The 22,059-nt window shown below is 36.6% G+C and overlaps 1 protein-coding gene and 1 long non-coding RNA gene across 2 annotated transcripts in view; one reads left to right on the plus strand and one right to left on the minus strand.

Annotated features, from left to right (window-relative positions):
* LOC137201711 (uncharacterized) overlaps nt 1-22,059 on the minus strand; it is a 127,552-nt gene that overhangs the window by 67,024 nt on the left and 38,469 nt on the right. The window contains exon 2 of the long non-coding RNA XR_010932287.1: nt 9,204-9,278. This is a non-coding gene — a long non-coding RNA (uncharacterized lncRNA). The remainder of the gene's footprint in view (nt 1-9,203; nt 9,279-22,059) is intronic.
* CMAS (cytidine monophosphate N-acetylneuraminic acid synthetase) lies at nt 5,408-21,378 on the plus strand. The gene is made up of 8 exons (XM_067695885.1): nt 5,408-5,770; nt 12,285-12,427; nt 12,587-12,742; nt 14,486-14,619; nt 16,349-16,443; nt 16,819-16,990; nt 17,751-17,904; nt 20,778-21,378. The coding sequence occupies exons 1-8, from the start codon at nt 5,511-5,513 to the stop codon at nt 20,966-20,968; spliced, it is 1,305 nt and encodes a 434-aa protein (XP_067551986.1). The 5' UTR covers nt 5,408-5,510; the 3' UTR covers nt 20,969-21,378.

The following is a 22,059-nucleotide window of genomic DNA, read 5'->3' on the forward strand; positions in this document are numbered from 1 at the left end:
ATCACACCTTCTGGGAATACCTATGATTTGGCAGCCATGTGGGCTCTGCCATGGGCTGCAAAAAAAAAAAAAAAAAAATTCTACCTATCTAATGCCTAGATTATTAATCTAGTCTCCTGGGGATACTTCCCAGGAATCTGGGGTCAGGATAGACCTCCTCCTTCCTTCTAAAGCTGATAAAAAAAGAAAGGAAGGGAAGGGAGGAAAGAGGCCCAACTCCTAGGTTATGGTGATTTTTAAAATATGTCCATAAATTCTTTGACACTCTCCCCTTCAAAAGTAAAGCCAATTTCTCTTCCCTTGAGAGTGAGCTGGACTTAGTGACTCACTTGAAACAAATAGAACGAAACAAAAGTGACAGTGTGTGACTTTGGAGACTGGGTCTTTATATTTTGTGTGTTTTGGGGATTTGGGGGTTTTCTAACTTATTTTTCATTTTTAAAAAATTTTAAATTAAAAACAATTTTGGGGAGACTGGGTCTTTAAAAGATACTGTGGCTTCCATCTTGGTTGCTCTTCCATTCTCTCTTGAATCATTGCTCGGGGGGTGCAGCTTGCTATATACTGTGAGCTGCCTCGTGGAAAGGCCCATGGGGCAAGGAGCTGAGGGAAGCTTCTGCACACACAAACAGCCAGCAAGGAACTGAGACCTGCCAACAGCCAGGTGGATGAGCCACCTTAGAAGTGGATTCTCTAACTCGGTCAGACCCTGAGGTGATCATGGCCCCCACTTGAGAGCTTGACTGAAACCACATGAGAAACCCTGAGCCAGAATCGCTCCTCTAAATGCCTCTCTGCCCCTCAGAAACTGTGAGATGGAAATGTCTGTTGGTTTAAGCTGCTAAGTTTTAGGGTAATTTATTATGTGGCAAGAGATAACTTATACGTGACTAGTAACCGTTGCCAACATAGCCAGATAGCACTGAATCTTAATTTGGATTCAAAGGAAGATAATCACTAAATTTTATTCGGGTAATTTCATTTATAGAAATCTGTTTCAGGAACCATCGCCTTCATCATTACAAATTTATACACAAACTTATTAGGGATTATTACCTTACGTACAAATGTTCAGTAATAAGGAATTGCTGAATAAAGTATGGTCTATGCATTGAAAGTAATTTTAAACAACTTTTACCAGTAAGTTTAAAGACTTTATAATGATACAAACAACAAAAAAAGAATACAGAATTGTGTGTGTGTGTATATATGTATATATATATACATACACATATACATATGTATATACATATATACAGTACTTACAACTCAGTAAATATGTATATACATATATATATAGTACTTACAAATCAGTAAAAAATATATGTAGTACTTACAGCTCAGTAAAAATCTATGTGTTAAAAAACCAATAAGAAAATCTTAGCTTAGCTCCAGAGAGAGAAATAGGTCTGTGGTGCTCTAGCAACTGCAGCCACTATAAGTTGCAGCCAGGACTTTCATTTTCATGGGCACATGTAAGACACCCTTGAGAACTCCCAGAAATACTCAAGGAAAGGGGGTTTTCTCCAGAGCTGGGATTCTTGCATCACCAGAGACTGACTGATCCTTAGATTCACATGTTGGTATAGCTTCAATCCTACCCTCTTGTTGGTGAGAGTCACCATCATTAAAAAATTATAATGGTCAGGCCAAAGATTCTGCCACCACTCTATCTCCCTCTTTCTCTCACACCCCTCATCTGGCTTGTCAGCAAATCCTATTAGCTATACTTCTAAGATACATCCAGAAATTGAGCACTTTCTAGTACCTTCGATGTATTTCCAGGGGCCAGCAAAGTACCTAACACACAGTAGTCATGCGATAATGATTTGCTGAAAGAATGAAGTGAATTGTGCCCTATCCCTGCTCTTTATAACTTCCTTGACAAGGCTTGGCTCCTAATACCTTTATGTGCTGTAATCTGGCCCACATGTTCCCCTCTATTCTCATCTTTTGCCACGAACCCACTAGTATCATATGCTCCAATTATAGTGACCGACTTCAAGTTTCCCAGTTTCTCTTTGGAAAGCTATTTCATTCTTCTGTGCCTTCCCCAAGGTTGTTCCCTCAGCAGAGAAGATTCTTGTACTTGAACAGTATTGCAAGAGTCATCTCAGCCAACAAAAATCTCAGTCTAACCTAAATACTTCTCCCCCATTCTTGCCCACCCCAGAACACACATTTCTATCAAAGCACAAACGACACTCTACTGAGGTTTGCCTGTCTCCCCATCAGAATGCTAAGCTCTGGGTCTAGGCCATCTTGCTTTGGCTTTCCTGAAGTGTCACACAAGGCCTGGCTTGTGGAATGCAATAAATGCGAGCAAATCAATGAAAGGACTCCTCTGTGTATTGAGTGTGTTCATATACAGAATCATAAAATAAGATGTCATACAAAGATGTATTCTCTCACTATGAATACAAATGAATTATTCTTTGGCAGCAATACTTCACACGCATCTTTAAAGGAAGGATGAGTCTGAATATTTGTTTTGAGAGCAGTGTATTTTTAACTCCTTCAGAGTAACCCAAAGACAAGCTAACATTTCCTCTTCCTGGCACAGTTATTGTCTCTCTCTTTTCTTCAAAATTTTATTTACTGTGATATGAATATGTAACATGAGATCTGCCATCTTAAATTTTAAGTGTGCAATACATTATTGTTGACGATAGGTACAATGTTGTACAGCAAATCTCTAGAGATTATCCATCTTGTTTACCGGAAACTTTATGCCCATTGACCACACAGAAGAAAAATATATTAAATGAGTATATTCTAATTTCATTGAAAAAAAATTATCAAACTTCCATGTGTCATATATTGAATTAGATGAATCACCTTCCACTTTTTCTAACCTTTCCCCTGCCTCTCTCTCTTTCTTTCTCAGGACTGGGACCAGCCAGTTGTCAAGTCTAACCAAAACTGTACTGTAAAAATACAAAGAATACAAGATGCTTTATTATTGTAAGACTGCAACCATATAAAAAAGTATGCGTGGCAGTATACCACTTTGTGGTTCGTTTGGCGGAGAGAGTTTTCATCAGCTAAAAGTATGATTTTTGGTTTGTTTGTTCTGTTTTTGTGTTCTTATAGTTGCTTTGTATGGAGTTGGTTTAATTTTTTGCTATTCCTGGGCATTTAACACATAATATGAATGCCCGATTCAGCCAGGATATGGACGTACAGTTTCTTTTAAATAAATGAGTTTATGGTAATGTTGGAGAGTGAAAAAAAAAAAAGGAAAAAAGTATGTGTGGGCAGAGACTGGAAAAGTAACATCAGACGTAGTTCACTGCCGTTTACTAAGCAGATACTGTGACCCACATATTGTTCTGGATGTGATTACAAAGAAGGAACAGTCCCTCTCCTGGAGGAGTCCATAGTCTCACAGCTTTTAAGCAAATTGCTATAATCTCCTTTGATAAGCAACAGTGGTGCCACTTGCTGTGTCCCCAGCTTGGAGGACACCAGTGCCAGAGAAGTTAAACTATTCAGATGTCAGTGGCCCACTAGGGTTTGTGGGCCCCTAGGGAATTACTGTGGAGAATGGTAACTATCTTATTAGTGGGAACTAAGATTGTTATTGGTGTGGAAAGGAGAAAAGAAGTTTTGGTGTGTAAGAAGCACTAGATGTCCTCCTTACATGGTTACCAAAAAATCAGTGTTGCTCTCTCTCAAGCAAAATAACTGTGAAGGTCCCAGTCAATGAGCCAGTATGTTGGGGGCAAAGTGGTCACTTGGCCTGGAGTGCTGGGATGGTTCTTGGGGTCTGCCCACCTTCCTCAGGCACAGCACTGATGTCTGTTTACAGCCACACTACCCCACATTCAGCACCTTCTCCCAGAACCAGTCCCAGTAAGGGCTGAGCTGCTTCACAGGCAAACAGATGAGACGTGAAGTTTCCAGTGCCTGTCCAGGACCCAAAACACGAAAGGCTTACTCTGTCTCCTTCAGAAAGAGCCAAGACCTGAGAAGCACAAAGGCTTTCTGTCACGTCTTGAGAAGAAGAGGCAGTATTACTACCTTTCATTCGTTCTGGATGTACTAGCCTTTACCCAGGACAGACAAGGAGACTCTCTACTTCCAGATACAGGCTTGCAAAAGTGGTAAAAAAACAAAATGCATGCTAGGTAGGAGATTCCTTCCTAAAAAACCACCCCCAAACAGAGATATATGTATGCATGTGTGTGCGTGTGTGTGGGCGCACGCGCACACCTTAGAACCTCTTGGCTGGATTAAGAGGTTTCAGTGATGCCATCGGGGCTCTTTCTCTCTTCTCCCTGCATGTCTTGGCCCTGTTTTCTTCTGTGTGAACATCAGCCTCCCAGCCAATTTCAGAACAGAAACTCCCACCACCCCCCTTCCCTCAACCTGCCCTCAGGATTCAGGTTTACAGGGTCCTTAGCACCCAAATATTCAGCAAGAAAAAGATCCTTTCTTTCCCAGAGTCTCTGGAGAGGATGCCAAGAGGCTCTGCTTGGTCATATGCCTGTTCCTACACCACAACTGCGTTCAGGAAGCTGAGGTACTTAGATAGATCAGCTTGGGTCACACACCCACTGCTACACTGCTGAGGATTTGCGTGAAACGCAAACCAGGTAAGAGAGGTGACAATTGCTGAAAGGAAAAGGTTTTCAGAAGTCCAAAAACAAGAAAACTAACAGGTGTCTACTACACTTAGAAGGGAATAGACAAGGTTGACTTCCAAGTTTTTCCACCAGACGGATGGTGATATTTGATAGAAAAGGCAGACAGATATGTTGAAAGGTTAACTAAACCTATTGTGGTGATCATTTCCCAATACATACAAATATTGAATCATTACACTGTACACCTGAAACTAACATGTTATATGTCAGTTACACCTCAATTTAAAAAAAAAAAAAGAAAGAAAAAGAAAATGCAGAGGTAGAAGCAGTTTGAGCTTCTCCTCACATGGTTACCAAAAATACAGGGTTGCTCTGGGAGGGTTGTTTTTAAAATGTTGAATTTAAGGTGCTTGGAGGACATTCGAATGAGGTCATCTCTTGGAAACAATGAGTCAGAAGCATAGCAGAAAGACGGACGTTTAAAATATAAATTTTAAAATATAAAATTGATTAGTGTTCGGGTGCACCAGGGTGTGCCGTGGAAAACCCACCACAATTCCTAAATGGAGAAGTTCTTCAGCAGAAGATCGGTAACCTGTGTTGCCTATTTTATTAATCTCCATACAATATCAAGCCCCCTAGAAGCTACACTTCCTTCAAGGCATTTCTGGCCTTTCCGTGCCGGGCTTGGACTTGGGGGTCGTCCGGGCAGAGCCTACAGGGCCTCCGGGACCCTGCGAGCGACCCGCGGACTACAATTCCCGGCGTGCCCGGCGAGGGCGCGGGGACGTGGCGGTGGGCGGGGCCGGGAACAGCCACCCCCGCTAGCGGTCGGGCGGGGAGGTCGGGCGGCGCCGAGCTGAGGTGGCGAGACAAGAGCTCCCGGATGTGGAGAAGCTGGGGAGAAGACGTGGGAGGAAGATGGACTCGGTGGAGAAGGGGGCCGCCACCTCCGTCTCCAACCCGCGGGGCCGGCCCTCCCGGGGTCGGCCGCCAAAGCTGCAGCGCAACTCCCGCGGGGGCCAGGGCCGAGGTGTGGAGAAGCCCCCGCACCTGGCGGCCCTAATCCTGGCCCGCGGCGGCAGCAAGGGCATCCCCCTGAAGAACATTAAGCACCTGGCGGGGGTCCCGCTCATTGGCTGGGTCCTGCGTGCGGCCCTGGACTCGGGGGTCTTCCAGAGGTGCGCATGTGCGAGAGTGGGCGGTGCGGCCTGGGCGGGGGTCGTGAGGGGGAGCCGGGCCGCCGGAGGGGCAGGGGCTCCGGGGGGCAATCGCCCCCGGAAGGGGTGTGCAAGATCCGGGGTGTCTGGGCCCCGGCTGGCAGCCGGGGGAGGAGGGGCTCCAGCTTCTTCCTTGTTCCGTAGCTGCTAGTAGCCATGAACTTGGGACCGCTCCTGTCTCCGCCCTTGAGAATAACATCCGTAAAGGGGGAGATTTCCTCTTCTCTACTGTCTGCGCTGCCCGGGTTGACCTCGCAGGGTAAAGGAAAGGAGTCCACCCTTGTGAAACGTCTGCGATAATCTGTGAACTCCTTTAGGCAGTGGCCGTTGGCTTTCCCCTGTTGCCCGGCGTCTGATACCCACCTGGTGCTGTTCGATTAAGGAGGCATCGGGTTCATGAATGGAGTGGGCTGTCAAGGCTTTTCTCATTTCAAGCTCAGCTTGGAGATCCTTTCCTGACCTTTGGAAAATACTCTAAGCTATCTGCCTGTGAGTCAGCACAATCTAGACAGCTCCCCACATTTGTATGTAGGTGCGAGAGTGGAAAACCGCACCGCTGGACTGTTTGATGAAATGCTTATAAATGGTTTGATCATACCTTTGGAACCTCGTTTGTCCTAAGGACAGTTTTAATTGTGCATCATTTAGAGACATGGCCATATGCCGTACTGGCCAGGAGTTACAAGCTTATGTCATTCATAAAAGAAGGGAGATAGAATTCTGTGCCAAGAATGAACTTACACATGGTAATTTCAACCTAATTATGCTTGAATTTGTTACCGTGGAAAGAATTATTTTCACCTTTTTGATGTTTGGGTTTTGGTTTTTAAAGAGATGGCTGTTTTTGGAGCATATTAATTACCTACATTAATATATGGATAAATGATTTTCACTTAACTGTTCTTGTTTACAAAGGAGGTACCAAAAAAGTATAAATTTACTAATTTTCTTAATGTTTTTATCCAAAGGAAGTCCTGGGTGGTGCAAGGTAAATAAGAGCTGGCACACAGAATATAACAGTAATGTAACAGGAAGTGTGCAAAGGAGTGATAAAGAAAGACTGGGGGATTTGGTTCAGTTCAGTAAACACTGAACCCTAATTTCTGCCATACACATCCAAGGGAACAGCAAGATGTGTGTGACATGGTTCTTTCCGTGTTAAGCTCCCAGACTTTTGGACATTTTTACCTCCTTACAAAGGGTACACACTGGGGGAAAAAAAAAGGACCGAGAGAAGGTGCATCCAGTTAGTAGTGATGTAGTAAAATCCTATTTTTGTGACAAACTAGAGAGGAATATCACATTCATAATAGATTGAGAACAGAATGCATTCACAACTCCAGTTGCATATGTCTAGAAACCCCTTTCAAACTGGCTAAACAAAAAAAGGTAGGGCTTGTTTGAGATACAGATTCAAGGGCAAAAATGATTCATTCATTCAGCAAACATTTATTGACTACCTACTATGTGACAGGCACTGTTATGTGTCCTTAACCAAGGGTTATAGGAGTAGGGTCCATCCCTAGGTTGGTGGAGCTTGCATTATTATAGGGAGAAGACAGTTAATATATAAACAGTGTATACTGTACCAGGTGATAATACATATTTTTAAGAAAAAGAAAGTAAAGGGATAGTGCACTTGGTCACCATAATCCTCTATTTCTTGATTCCTCTAGATAGGCTCTCCCCTTATGGTATGGGGGTAGTTTTGCTGAGAACGGCAGAACTTCCCACACATAACAAACAACTCCATCCAAACGTCTGTGTTCAACCAAACTCTGTCATGGTTTCTAGCAGCTTAAGGCCTTGTTCTTAGGATGATCCCAGCCCCTGAAAATGCATGCTCAGTGCTGCTGGGAGAATTTACCTATGTTCTTCTGGCAGATAGCCCCTGGATGCCCTCTTAAAACAGTTAATTTAGAAAGCTTGCAGTTATACATCCCTCTCTGCCCTTTGAGTTCTAATTTACCACCCAGAAGGGGTAGATTTGAATTTAATTGACTTATTCTGAAGCTGCAGTCAGTTTGGAGCAGCCTTCCTGCTTCTCCCCTTCTGCCTCCTTCAACAAATATGTACCCTATGAAGGAACTGGGGAAAACCGTAGCTTGCCTGATTTGTGTTTTTCGGGCCTGGAGATTATTTTGTTCAAAATCATTTTGACTTAATTGAGTTTCTGGCCGGCTTAGAATCAAAGCTAACAATACTTTCAAGGTTGCTAACTTTGCACACTAACTTGGAGAGTTAACAGTCAAGAAAGATGCTGAGATAATATTTTCATTTAGTAAAAAGCTATTGTTTGAGCTGAGTTTTTAAGAGCTTGGTTTCAACAGTGGTTGAGTGCTGTGTAAGTGAATCTCAGAGTAAATTGATTTTTTAAAATGTTGCCTAACGTGAAAGATAAACATAAGTTTTGGTTTCATTTCTAGGGTGTGGATTTATGATTAATGAAAGGCCATGCTATGTTGTCCTTGAAATGGCAGCTTATGATTTGAAGTTTCTGTCGTAGGGATCATGGTTGATACTCCTGTTCATCCTGTTAGATGTAGTATGACTTCATCTGAGGCTAAAGCCATTGACGTTGAACTCTGACATTTACTTTATACTTGATTTTAAATTTAAAGCCATTGACATTGAACTTTGACATTTACTTTATACTTGATTTTAAATTTAAAGCCATTGACGTTGAACTTTGACATTTACTTTATACTTGATTTTAAATTTAAAGCCATTGGCGTTGAACTTTGACATTTACTTTATACTTGATTTTAAATTTTATTAGCCCTGTTTGTTCATTTGCTCATTCTTTCTCTTTTGCCCTGCCTCATCTGATGCCCCTAAACCAAGGGAGAATGATTGACTGACTTAGTCCTTCTAATAAATGATGATCATTGTATTTTAAGTGTACCTATAAGATGCTGTTTTCATATTCATAATGCCATTGCCTTACATAATACATACAAATTAGACATTTGGACCTTTGAAGGTCTGAAAGCAAAACTTCAGTTTTCCTTCCAACAGAGTCAGTGTGAGGATGAGACTGTGTAGCTGTTCCTTTATTGCCATTCCTATTTTATTATTTTCAATAGCTAACACTTAATAAACGTTTATTCTGTATTGTGGTTTATGTTGAATTCTCATAACAATCATATTAGGTAATTACTACTATTATTACCTCCGTTTTACTGAAAATTGAGGCTTAGGGAGATTTGACCTAGAGTCATAAAGCTAGCTTGTGGTAGAGCCGGGATTTGAAGCCCTTCCTTCAGAGTCCATGCTCTTAACCATCTACTGTTTCATTCATTCAACAAATTGAGCACCTGTTATGCAGCAGGCACTATAAAAATACCTTGTAAAAAGTAAAGCATTGTAGAAAGATTAGTTATTGCTTCCTTACCTCTCGCTGTCTCTACCAATCCGCTGAGAGTTTCTCAAGAAAATGGATTATATATCCCAGTGTCCAGAGTAGGGCCTGAAACAGAATAGGCAGTCAGGAATCATTTCATGAATGAATGAATAAATGAATAATAAAAGGGAGGAAAGATGAAACACAGGCAAACCTCTTCCCAACCTCTGTTATTTCTTATTTACTGTTTAGCATTTCCAAAAGATCACTGAATCCTGAGGTGTTGAATGTTTATTCCAGTAAAGATCAGGATGATAAAGTAAATGGCTTCAGTAATTTATTTCAATTAGTGATGGAAACCAGATGTCAAAAGACTCATCTCTTCCTTTTACTGTTTACTTTTTTACTGTTACCATCACCACCCTCCTTTTATCCTCTCTTTAAAAAATTCACTACATTTTTGTTGGTACTTCACTTTGTTATATAACTTTGTGACACTTTCCAGTGAAAAACTTATCCCAAAATTATTTCAGATTTTGAGATGGAGGAAAATGAGGGCTCCTATGTTGTGCCTTGCGCAGAATGACATGAGTAGGTATGACACACTTGACTCCTAGCCAATGGCTCATCTTGTTTACTAGGTTTCCTCTGAAAAACAAATTGGGGGCACTATGGGGGTTTATTGACTTTATCTCTATTAAATCATCTGCCAATAGTAAAGGCAATAAATGAAATTAAATTCATAAATGAAAGCCAGAGATGTTAGAAATTTTTCTTTAGTTTCTCTCTTTTCACTCTTGACAATTGAGCATAGACGTTTGAAACATGCAGGTTCTCATTCATTCAGTAGATACTGAATGAAAGGGGTAAAAGAAATAGAGTTGACCCTTGAACAATGTGGGGTCAGGGGTGTCAACTCCCCACCCCGGGCAGTCAAAAATCCCAGATTAGCTTTTGATTCACCAACACTTAACTACTAATAGCCTACTGTTCACTAAAGCCTTACCAGTAACATAAACACATTATGTTTTTAAAATTTAATTGATTTTTTTAATTGAAAGATTCTTTAAATTCCTTAGTGCTTTACAATTTTCAAAAGTTTCACACATGATTCTATGTAATCCCATAATAACCCTTTTTTTTCCCCTACCCCTATATTGGCCCTCCCCCTTTCCCTCTCCCCATGAGTAACCATGAGTTTTCTATATCTGAAACACATGTTTTATTTAGTTTTATGTTTTATTTTGTTTATGTTTTATTTATTTTTTATTATTAACACATTTTATAATATATATGTATTGTATAGTATATTACAATAAAGTAAGCTAGAGAAAAGAAAATCATAAGGAAGACAAAATACATTTACAGTACTGCACTATATCATAAGTTTACTTTGTTTACAAGATGAATCACCTGTCAGTATCAATATTGTCATATGATACAAAACTGTAGATGTTACACATATTACTAACACTGAACATCAAAGATGAAAAGATAATGTGAAAAAGAAATTCATATTTATTTACAGGTATAATGATTCGGGCATTGATAACAAAGAAGCAACAGTGTGATTGCTTTATGGTAGCCTGTTGTAATCAGTATGATTGCTTCACAGTAGCCTAGCCTATACACTAATGAATGAATCATTATAAAATTTTTATGGCATACAGTATTACAGTCATATTCATAATACAGTGTCAGAAACATTGTTCCATTTTTTAAAAAAACCACTTACCTGTGATGATGGGCAGAGTTAAAAAACAGAAAAGTAAAACATTATTAACTTTATATTAAATATCACTCATATCTATGTAAGGATAGACTGTTATCTACATATGTTTTATGCGTTCATGGCATACCTTTTTTTTTTTTTTTTTTTTTGCGTTTTTGTGGTATTATACTTAGTCATCTTGGCTGGTTTAATTACGTCGTTGTTGTTTATTTTTTGGCCATGCCTCGCAGCATGTGCGATCTTAGTTCCCCAAGCAGGGATCGAAACCACACCCCCTGCATTGGAAGCACGGAGTCGTAACCACTGGACCGCCAGGGAAGTCCCACCTAACTTTTTCTTATTTTTTCCAATATTACTAGGCTACACAGTTTGCGATTTTTTTCAAATTTTAGCAGACCTTCTAAAATTTTTCCAGTACATTTACTGAAAAACATTCACACAGTTCAAACCAGTGTTGTTCAAGGGTCAACGCATATACCAAAGAAGTCATTCAGATTTCTTTGTGTAATGTCACTATAAAAACATTGTGGCTAGAGTAATACTCGCATCTTCTGTTTCTAGCAGTGGGGATTTGTAAAGGTCAAGGAAACAATTCAGTACAGACTAGTACACGCCCCCAAATAATGTTTTATATTTTACTCTTAGTCGTCGTCTTATAAAGTCCAAATGGTCAACTCTGTAAGCTGTGGTTAATAGAGCTGTTCAACTAAGCTCTCCTGAGCCAATCAAGTCATGTTCTCCACATCTTTAATTGTTATCGGTGGCTTTACCCACTTGATTCTATGTTCAGATATTTATATACCCATTGTTAGTTGGCCAAAAAAAAAAAAAGAGTTGGCTTGTCTGATTGTTTTGGGCATTTAGTCTCTACTAAGCTTGAAACTCTTTGAGTGTTGTGCTTTGGCTAAGCCAAATCCATTTTTTTCTTAGCAAGTATATTAAATACACAATATTTTGGATTTTGATGGGGAATGAGAAGCAGTATCTTCTTTATTTTCTTTAGATTTGAACTTCTCGTGTTACTAGTGTCTTTAATATACCAGTAGCTTCAAAAATACCAATTATCATTTTTTTCTAACTTTATAAAACTATATCTAGGGCTATGTAAATAATATGTATATAAATAATGTTATATATAATATAAATATTTATATATGTAAATATAAATATTACATCTAGGACCACATTTTTGATTCAGACATTTTAAAATGTGGTTTACATAGAAAATACTTTATTTTTCTTTAAATTTTATATTAATTTCTATCTGTAACATTATTTTGCTGGTACAAAAACTATTCTGACATTATGTAAGCTGTATTTTTGGGGTTGCAGAGCTCCTTTTTATCTTTAATGATTTTTTTTTTAGTGATTTGGCTTTTTATTTTTTAATATCTGTACAGTGTTTGGGTTTCAACAGACCATGATGAAATTGAGAATGTGGCCAAACAATTTGGTGCACAAGTTCATCGAAGAAGTTCTGAAGCTTCAAAAGACAGTTCTACCTCACTAGATGCCATCATAGAATTTCTTAATTATCACAATGGTATGAGTTTGACTAATAGTTTATTCAAAATTTTACATAATTTCCAACTTGCCTATCATTTCACAAGACTTGTTTTAACATTTGAATTTAGATCTTAGTATTACTTGCTTGCAAAGAACTTTATTTTGATGTTCTTTTCATTTGTTTTGTCTTTTTAAGAGGTTGACATTGTAGGAAATATTCAAGCTACTTCTCCGTGTTTACATCCTACTGATCTTCAGAAAGTTGCAGAAATGATTCGAGAAGAAGGATATGATTCTGTTTTCTCTGTTGTGAGACGCCATCAGTTTCGATGGGGTGAAATTCAGAAAGGAGGTAATCTGTTGTATCAATCTTTATTTTAGCTCATTTTATGGAGAATTAATTTTTCATATGTAAATATTCTTTAGGAGTGGGGAGAGTAAAAAGGGAGCAGTAAAATAGAACATGGGATTCTTAACTCTAGTAGGTAATAACATTTATAATGTGTTCTAAATCTTGTGATTATTGAGGCAAAACAATGAGACCAAATTAATTCTCTACCAAATTACTTTTTACAAAGGATTATTTTAACCCTCTATTTGTATTTTGAGGAAGACATGTCATTTTTCTAGAGCAAATACTTTTATGTTGTTCTAGACTTGTTTGATAAATTCCGTATAAATCACAGAATTGTGGGAATAGAAATCTTCCACCAAAAAGTTTTGGAGAACCTCAAGAATGAATTTGTGGAATTGCTTCCCAAAATTTGTAACTTCTTGTGCAAAAAGAGTTCCATAACGTTTAGCTAGAGCCTGATTTCTAGCCAGATGAAGTAGCAAAATCTGTAATAAAGAATAGAATCACCAACAAATAGGTAAATGTAACATACTTGAAGAAAGGCAGTGTGATTACTCTTCAATGCCCTGACATGTGTTGAATGTAGGAAAGCTGGTCTCTAACCTATGTTTGACTTAAAGGAGAGGGGAAGATGCAGTGAAAATGGAGAAGGTCCACAAAAGAGCAATTAAGATAAGAAGATAAAGTTATAGACAGAAAATGATGATTTTTCAGCCTCTAAATATGAATGCTGTCAAAATCAATGCAGTATATCAATGACTAAATTTATTGATTTCATTCAATAGGCATTTATTGAGTGTCTTCTCTGTAGCAAGTTCTACGTTAAGTTTTATATATATAATATTTTGAACTTATTCACTAAATATCAGAAATAAGATATAGGAAGGATTAAAGCTTGTAAAACACATTTTTGAACAAATCAAGGAAGCCCAGTGTTAAACTGAATATTGAGCTTTATATGATATGTGACTAAAGTTAAAAAAGTTCAAAAAGTATCCATACACAAACACAAATTTGGCAAAAATTTAGTGGAAAGCCAAGGGAATTCCTATATACCAATACTGAAGGCTTCATTTATTATATCATGTTATAATCATTAATGTTGGTATTGCTCAGCCTTCATTATTACCAACAATAATAATAAGTAAACATTATTTATTTATTGTTATGTATATTTTATATTAGTATTTTTTTAACTACTAGTAAGAATGTATCATACATTATGTAAGCAGTTCTATCAATATTAAAGTTTCAATAATTTAGTGGGGAAGTATTCATTTTTCTGTAATAATTCCATGAGAGTAATTTCTCAACCACATTAGATAAATAACACATACATTGTATTTCTATAGAAGCTCATAGTGAGCAAGTAGATTTAAAGGGCTCAAATACTGAACTATGGGTACTTTATAACAAATTCAGTTCTTTTGAAACTATTTTAAGGTTGCCTTTATGTCCTCCCAAAGCATTATATTTCTATAAATAGTTTAAAACTTTAATTGCTCAGAATTTCTCTGTAAGATACCTTATTTTTCTCTTATTATTGTTATTGAAAAGCAAAGATAAATCATCAGAATTATTAGAGGTTTTGTTTCTTTAAAAAATCTTTTAAATTGTTTATTTAGATACAGAAATATTCTACCTTCTGAGTTCATTTTTATTTGCTTTTTAAAAAAATTACTGAATGAACATTTTCAGTGTTCAAAGCACCTGGGACTTACTGTAGCTTTTTGCTTTTAGTTCGTGAAATGACTGAGCCTCTGAATTTGAATCCAGCTAAACGACCTCGTCGACAAGACTGGGATGGAGAATTATATGAAAATGGCTCGTTTTATTTTGCTAAAAGACATTTGATAGAGATGGGTTACTTACAGGTCTGTGCCCTCATTTTGCAAAAACCTTTCAAACCCTTTTATCTATATACTTTGAGTTCTAAGAAAGAAGTATGGCACATAAAGGAAAGTATTAACCCCTAGGGGAAAAGCAGTAACTGACAAGATTTATCATCTGAGGCATTTATCCTGCACACTTACCCCAAAATGATCTTTGGGGTTCATTCAGTGAACATGGGAAGGACTCTGCTACAGTTGCAACATTAAGATAAGAAATGAAACAAGTATTGAATGTTCTATATGTGTCCTGGTATTCATATTATTTCATTCAAAACTCTGTTTTTAATCCATAGTTGTATTACTGTCAAGTTGTGGTTGTACAGTTGAATAACCTTTATTACTTTGAAAAGAGACAAAAACCACAACAGTATAGCAGAGGTGAAAGAGCACCAACCTGGGCATCAGGAAAACTGGAATATATTGTAGTAAAATCTCTATAACTAATTTAACCTTGAATATATCATTTTATCTGTTCTGAGTCTTAATGCTCTCATTTTACAATAAGGGAGTTGGATGTCTCTCTCATCTTTAGAGCCTGTGTGGTTACGTTACATCATATACTATTTGTTCATTTTGGTTATAGCTATTCTTTATTCAGCATTTACTATGGACCCAGGACTATATGAAATACTACATAGGTTATCTTATATAACGGAATAAAATGGATGTTCCTAGTTCTGTTTCAGAGGAGGAAATAGCAGCTCTGAAAAATGAAGCAATTGGCTCAAAGCAAAAACAAGTTGTGAATGGCACTGTTAGGATTTGGATTCAGGTCCTATGTTACTCAAAAAATAGCACTTAAGAACCCCCGAGCTCCATTCTTTATAGTAAAAATTCTAATGTGACTCATTCTCTAAGGGGAGGGAATTTTTCCAATCTTCTGGTCAGTAGGCTGTTCAGTTAAGTTTGAGTATTCAGGAAAATTAGATTTGACATCTATAGATACCACCCTCCATAAGCTCTTTGCTAAGGGGGAATGTGATTTGACCCTTTCCTAAAGTGTGGAGAAAAGTAGGTTTCTCATTGTAACAAGATTTGTAAAGAGACTGACAATTCTGAAATATGAAAATTTCTAGTGATTGATATTGACCTTCAAATGATTACAATCAGGAAAGGCCTCACTCCTCTTGCCCCATACCCCAGGATCATGACACTGTTCCTACCTTTGCCCACATGTGACCCAGACAATTATTGTCCACTCCCATCTGTAGCTCAGGGATCTAAGGCAGTTCTGTACAGTAGATACTACAGTTCCTTTTCCTCCCCAATCTTACCCCTATTGCAAATAGGAACAGAAGTTCCAAAAACATTTATACTACTGCTTTTGGATGATGATGGGAGAGACTACCAGAACAAAGGGGATACATTTAGGGATTCCCAGAAAATTCCTTGTGGTCAGAATACTGGAGGATGCATATTATTTCTACTCTGTTTCAGTCTTTAAAATCTATTTAAAGAAAAATGGGAACTTGCACTGTGTAAATAGAATTTGAAAAATGTCAAGGTTGTTTGTTTTATGTGGTTTGAATATATGGAAAACAATAAGCTCTCCCCTCCAAAAAAAAATATTTGTTGTATGTCTGGTATTACTGGCTTATTCATTTTTCTTAGTACTATAGAAGTGGATTCATTGTTCTGTATTGTAATAAACTTTTTGATATGTGTGAATGCATGTTGACAACAGTCCTCATGGCACCTGTGCTATCTTTAGGGTGGGAAAATGGCGTACTACGAGATGCGAGCCGAGCACAGTGTGGACATAGATGTGGACATTGACTGGCCTATTGCAGAACAAAGAGTTTTAAGGTGAAAACAAGATTGTATAGCCTTTGCACTAGACCACAATGAATGATTTTTAGTAGATACATTTAAATTCACTTGTGGACAACTGATTTTTGATCCTCCAATCTTAGGATCTTTTGTAATTATTTTGCTTATGTGAGGAAGACATATACATAAAATATGCCTATAGGTGGCTTATTCAGTAACTTGAGAAGCACATAATCTGGTTAGACCACACTTAAAATCCTTGCACTGTAAGTTGAAGTGTGTATGTGAGGTTACTTGGAAAGGTAATGTTTGAGTAATTAAATGGAAACGGGTTATCAAGTTTACTGGTGTTAGCCAGATGAGAGATTAGTATCACACTAAAATTCAAAAGTCTATTTTGGTTTCTTTTAGATTTGGCTATTTTGGCAAAGAGAAGCTGAAGGAGATAAAACTTTTCGTTTGCAATATTGATGGATGTCTAACCAATGGCCACATTTATGTATCAGGAGACCAAAAAGAAATAATATCTTACGATGTAAAAGATGCTATTGGGATAAGTTTATTAAAGAAAAGTGGTATTGAGGTATGTGCCCCCTGAACATAGCAATGCTTTTTAAGATTGTGATTTAAGGTCAAGGAACACGTGAGGGAAATAACAGATTTACGTTTTTAGTATTATCAATTAAAATATCTGAAATTTAGCTTTCACATGCCTAGAAAATTGTGCTATTTACTTTGAGATAAGCAGAATTAGTAATTTGTCTATCAATAAATAATATTTCTTATTTATTTAATGAGTATGATAGTAGGTGCTATCTAGTATTTCCGATAGGATTTTGCAACCAGAAAGATTTCATAGAAAATAGGTGTCAGCATTTGGAGAAAAGCAAATCTCAGGTGGATTTTTTAAATGTAGCTTATTCTTATGATTGAAAATTTTAATTCAAAATAACAATACTTATGTGTATTTTCAAAAATGAAGTTTAAGATGATTTCTTAGAATTCACTAGAAATCTTAAATACGTGTTTCTGAGCAGCATGAGAGACAAGTTAGACTTTCCTCTGAATAAATTGAATTATTGGAGAATCTTAGATTGTTATCAGACAATGTATATTTTATTTTTTACCTGTAGATAGAATCCTTTCCACTGTAGAAAACAGTCTTTTGCCTTTATTGGACTACTAGCAATCAAATGTGTTAAAGCTTCATCATTTTAAAATAAATTAGTTGATTTTACTTTAATTAGTCCTTCAGACTACTCACTTGTGATTTGTATTATTTAAAAGGTGTTATTATGAGAGATTTCTGTTTTCTCATTTTGCCCTTTTTTTTTTTTCTTAAGGTGAGGTTAATCTCAGAAAGGGCCTGTTCAAAGCAGACTCTCTCTTCCTTAAAACTGGATTGCAAAATGGAAGTCAGTGTACCAGACAAGCTTGCAGTTGTAGATGAATGGAGAAAAGAAATGGGCCTGTGCTGGAAAGAAGTGGCATATCTTGGTTGGTGTCCTCCTATTCAGCCATAATAATGGATTGAAGAGTTCTGATATATAGGAAGTACATTCTGAATATATTTTGCTATTATTAAAATGTACATAGATTTGACTCCCCAGATTCCATTTCCAGGAAAGAAATTGAACAAATATGCCAATAATGGAGGGAAAAAAAGAACCCACCTAAATATCCTGCAAAAATAGATTTATGCAACCATTAAAAACAATGCTGTAATATGTATTCCTTGACATGGTCACATGTCACAAGTTTTTCACTTTAGCATTAAGCAAGTATATGTATCAGGTGTCTCCTCTATGCATGCTTGGAACTGGTTGCTGGGACTTATTGCATACAGGGTTTACAGTCTAATGATTCAACATTTTTGAATATCAGTAATGAAAAGTTATTAAAATACATAATAACTATAAACCGTGTATGAGATAAATATTTACAAGGACAATATGGGCCTCAAAAGAAGCAGCACAGGGATGCTTTGGGAGCACGTGATCCGGGGACTTCAGGAATAGCCTTTGAATCACATGTGAAGATTCAGTGGAGAAAAATACTATAGAACCTTTGATAGAAAATGATCCAATTTTTGTAAGGCGAAAACAATTTTAATGGAACATATAACAACTCCCAGCTGTACTTACTATTACCTGTGCAACCTTAAGCAGCTTCTCTAAGCCTTAGTTTTCCTACTTACAGTATAAACACAAATCAAACTTCATAAGGCTATTGGGAAAGAAATTGAAGATAATATAAAATCCTTAAAATAGTGTATGCATTTAGTAATAAGTGTATATCATTTATATAAGTAAAACTGTAAAATATATATGCCAAAGTACAGTGATTATCCATAAATAATAATAATTAGCCTAATTTTGATTTTTTTTGCCTTCGTTTATTTTTTTTTAAAGTTTCTACCAAGAATATGCATTACTTATATCACATAAGGAAAAAAGTATAAAAAGTAGAGGTTAGAAAATCAAGAAAATAGAGAATAAACTCCAAATTTTTATTTTAAAAATCAGAGCAGTATTTTTTGTCAGTTACATAAATGTATAAAATTGTATTCCTTTAAAATGTTGACACTTTTTTTCTTCCAATTTTATTGAGATATAACTGACTTACAGCACTGTATAAGTTTAAGGTCTACAGCACAGTGACTTAACTTACATACATCATGCAGTGATTATCACAGTAAATTTAGTGAATATCCATCATCTCATATAGATACATATGAGATAATAAAAATATGTTTTCCCTGCGATGAGAACTCTTACGATTAATCTCTTAACATACTGCTTTAATGAGTATAGCTTTTGAAAACAGGGAACATGATTCCTTCAGCTCTGTTCTTCTTTCTCAAGATTGTTTTGTCTATTTGGGGTCTTTTGTTTCCATAAAAATTTTAGTTTTATTCTAGTTCTGCGAAAAATGCCTTTGGTATTCTGGTAGAGGGATTGCATTGAATCTGTAGATTGCCTTTGGTGTAGTTATGATCATTTTAACAACATTAATTCTTCTCATCCATGAGCACAGTATATCTTTCCATCTGTTTCTGTCATCTTCAGTTTGTTTTGTCAGTGTCTTAAAGAGTTTTCTGAGTGCAGGTCTTTTACTTCCTTAGATTTATTCCTCGGTATTTTATTCTTTTTGATGAAATACTAAATGGGATTGTTTCCTTAATTTCTCATTCTGAGAGTTCATTATTAGTATATATAGAAACACAATAGACTTCTATGTATTAATTTTGTATCCTGCAACTTTACTGAATTCATTTATTAGTTCTAATAAACACTTTTATAAATAAAATTTAATAAAGTTTAGTTTCAGGGGTGGGTTATGCAAAGAAATACTTTAATTTTTATCATCTTTCTTGAAAACAATTCAAATTTCAATACATTTAATAATAAAAGAAAAAATTTCAGTCGATAAATGTAGAACAGATTTAAAACAAACACTCTTAACCAACATTTATTAGTAGTATTTAGTCTATATTATAGTAATAGTTATATGCAGAATGGTGAATGTTAGATCCTGGGAGCTTCTGAAATTCATCCTACCAAAAAAATAAAATAAGAGGGGGAGGTGGAGAAACTAATAAGCAAGGCAGGGAGAGAAAGGATGTAGTTATGTCAATGTGATGGTAATTTTTCAACAAGCAGCATACAAATCAGAGAGAACTGTTAGAGGCTTAATATGTATAGCAACAAAATGCACTATGTGGACCTTTTTTGGTTTCTGATTCAAATAAATCAACTTTTTATAGTTGATTTATAGACAATTTTGAGACAGTTGAGGATATTTGAGCATGTACTAGGTTATTAGATGATATTAAGGAATTAGTGTTGATTTTGTTGGTTGGATGATATTATGTCAGTTTCTTAAAAATATATGTATTATAGACAGATGGCAAAGTTTATGGGTAAAGTATGTTTTCTGGGAATTCCTTCTTCTCCCTTTCCTCCAAAAGACTTGGGGGGCAGGGAATGGACAAGAATATTGATAAATAATGCAAAACATTAATAATTACATAAATTTGGGATTCTTGCATGTTTGAAATTTTCCTTAATAAAAAGTTTAAATAATTATAGTTTATATTAGATTTCTAGTAATTGTAATATGCATGGCAAGCAGAAAGTATACTCCATTCTCCTCTAATTGATAAGTGTTTATTATGAATTACTTAGGAAAAACCCTTAAGTATTTATTATACTTAGAAATGCTTTTATTTTTGTTCCATCTAATCTGTAGTATTCTAATATACAGTGTCTGAAGTTGCCAGAATCACTTACTGATTGCTGTTTGCATTATTTAGGAAGAAAATTCCTTCTCTCTTTAAATATTCAACCAGTGTTTCTTTAACTTGATAGGAAATGAAGTGTCTGATGAGGAGTGCTTGAAGAAAGCGGGCCTCAGTGGTGTTCCTGCTGATGCCTGTGCCGCTGCCCAGAAGGCTGTTGGATATATTTGCAAAAGCTATGGTGGCCGTGGTGCCCTCCGAGAGTTTGCAGAGCACGTTTTCCTACTAATGGAAAAGGTTATTAATTCATGCCAAAAATAGAAATTAGTGTTATGTTGGAAAAGAAAGTATACAGCCTTCTTCAGCCACTTTTCTTTTATTTTTGATTAAGTACAATTCCATGCTGTAATGTCAACAGAGAGTGTGATTTGATTTGTGATATATCTTAATATCTTTTAAAGCAGAGTCTTCTCAAACTGTCACTCCAAAACCTTCTATGAAATAACTGTGCTGTACTTTTCTCTTTATGCAGGATCATTATTTAGAGATTGATCACAGTCTCTCTCAGATTTTTAGTAAATGCAAGTAAGAACATCATCAAAATTGACTTTGTATTGTATCCTGTAAAATTGTGTGTTTGTGTGCTCTTAATGATGCTGAAACTTTATTTATTTTGGGACAGTTTGTCTGGTAAGACATGCCCTTCTATTAATAAAATTACATTTCACAAACTTGATGAAAACTGTCTTGTTGCTATAGAAGAGATTTACCAAACATTGCCTTATTTCCTTTAAACACTGACCGTGCAGTCAGCGTGAGAAACAAGCCACTAAATACCAGCTGTAGAGCATCCAATTGTACTTCATATATGGATACATACAGCACATAAATACAAATACAGATGTCTGAAGAAATTCATGTATTGTGAAGGTTGTATATTGGTTTGTAGTAAATCGTTTGCAATTACCTCGGAGATCATGGTAATTTTGTGTACTAAATTTGGCTATTATCACAATTTTACAGCCAGCACAAATCTCTCTCCTACCTGGTTAGATTCCAAGAATGGGACATTAGCGCATAATTGCGGATGCTTACCTAATAAAAACACTAACCATTTCTTGTGGAACATTTTCATCTATTTCCACTATAAAAAGAGTTCATGTAAAACTCTAGCAAGAAGCAAGCCATTCACGCGGCGCTATATAGGAAGCTGTTTTCCAGTCAAGGCTGGGTGGATCTGTACAGTTCAGAGTCTGCCCCTATAGGCCAGACATAAGTCGGGAAAAAAAAAGGACCATCTTCTACCTTAATTTCCTTTACATCTTGTCCTGGTTTTACTCCCATCTTTCTTGCTTTTCCACTGCTAACTCTATGTTCTCCCATCCCCTTAAATTTACACATTCCCCAAGGTT

Source organism: Pseudorca crassidens, chromosome 11 (assembly GCF_039906515.1).
Source record: "Pseudorca crassidens isolate mPseCra1 chromosome 11, mPseCra1.hap1, whole genome shotgun sequence".
In the NCBI taxonomy this organism is placed as follows: Eukaryota; Metazoa; Chordata; class Mammalia; order Artiodactyla; family Delphinidae; genus Pseudorca; species Pseudorca crassidens.

Excerpts from the sequence above, each read along its gene's own strand:
- CMAS (XM_067695885.1), top strand. The coding sequence starts at position 5,511 with ATGGACTCGGTGGAGAAGGGGGCCGCCACCTCCGTCTCCAACCCGCGG. Across the intron at positions 16,444-16,818 it reads GCAGAACAAAGAGTTTTAAG|ATTTGGCTATTTTGGCAAAG; the intron begins GTGAAAACAAGA and ends GGTTTCTTTTAG. Across the intron at positions 17,905-20,777 it reads GAAAGAAGTGGCATATCTTG|GAAATGAAGTGTCTGATGAG; the intron begins GTTGGTGTCCTC and ends TTAACTTGATAG.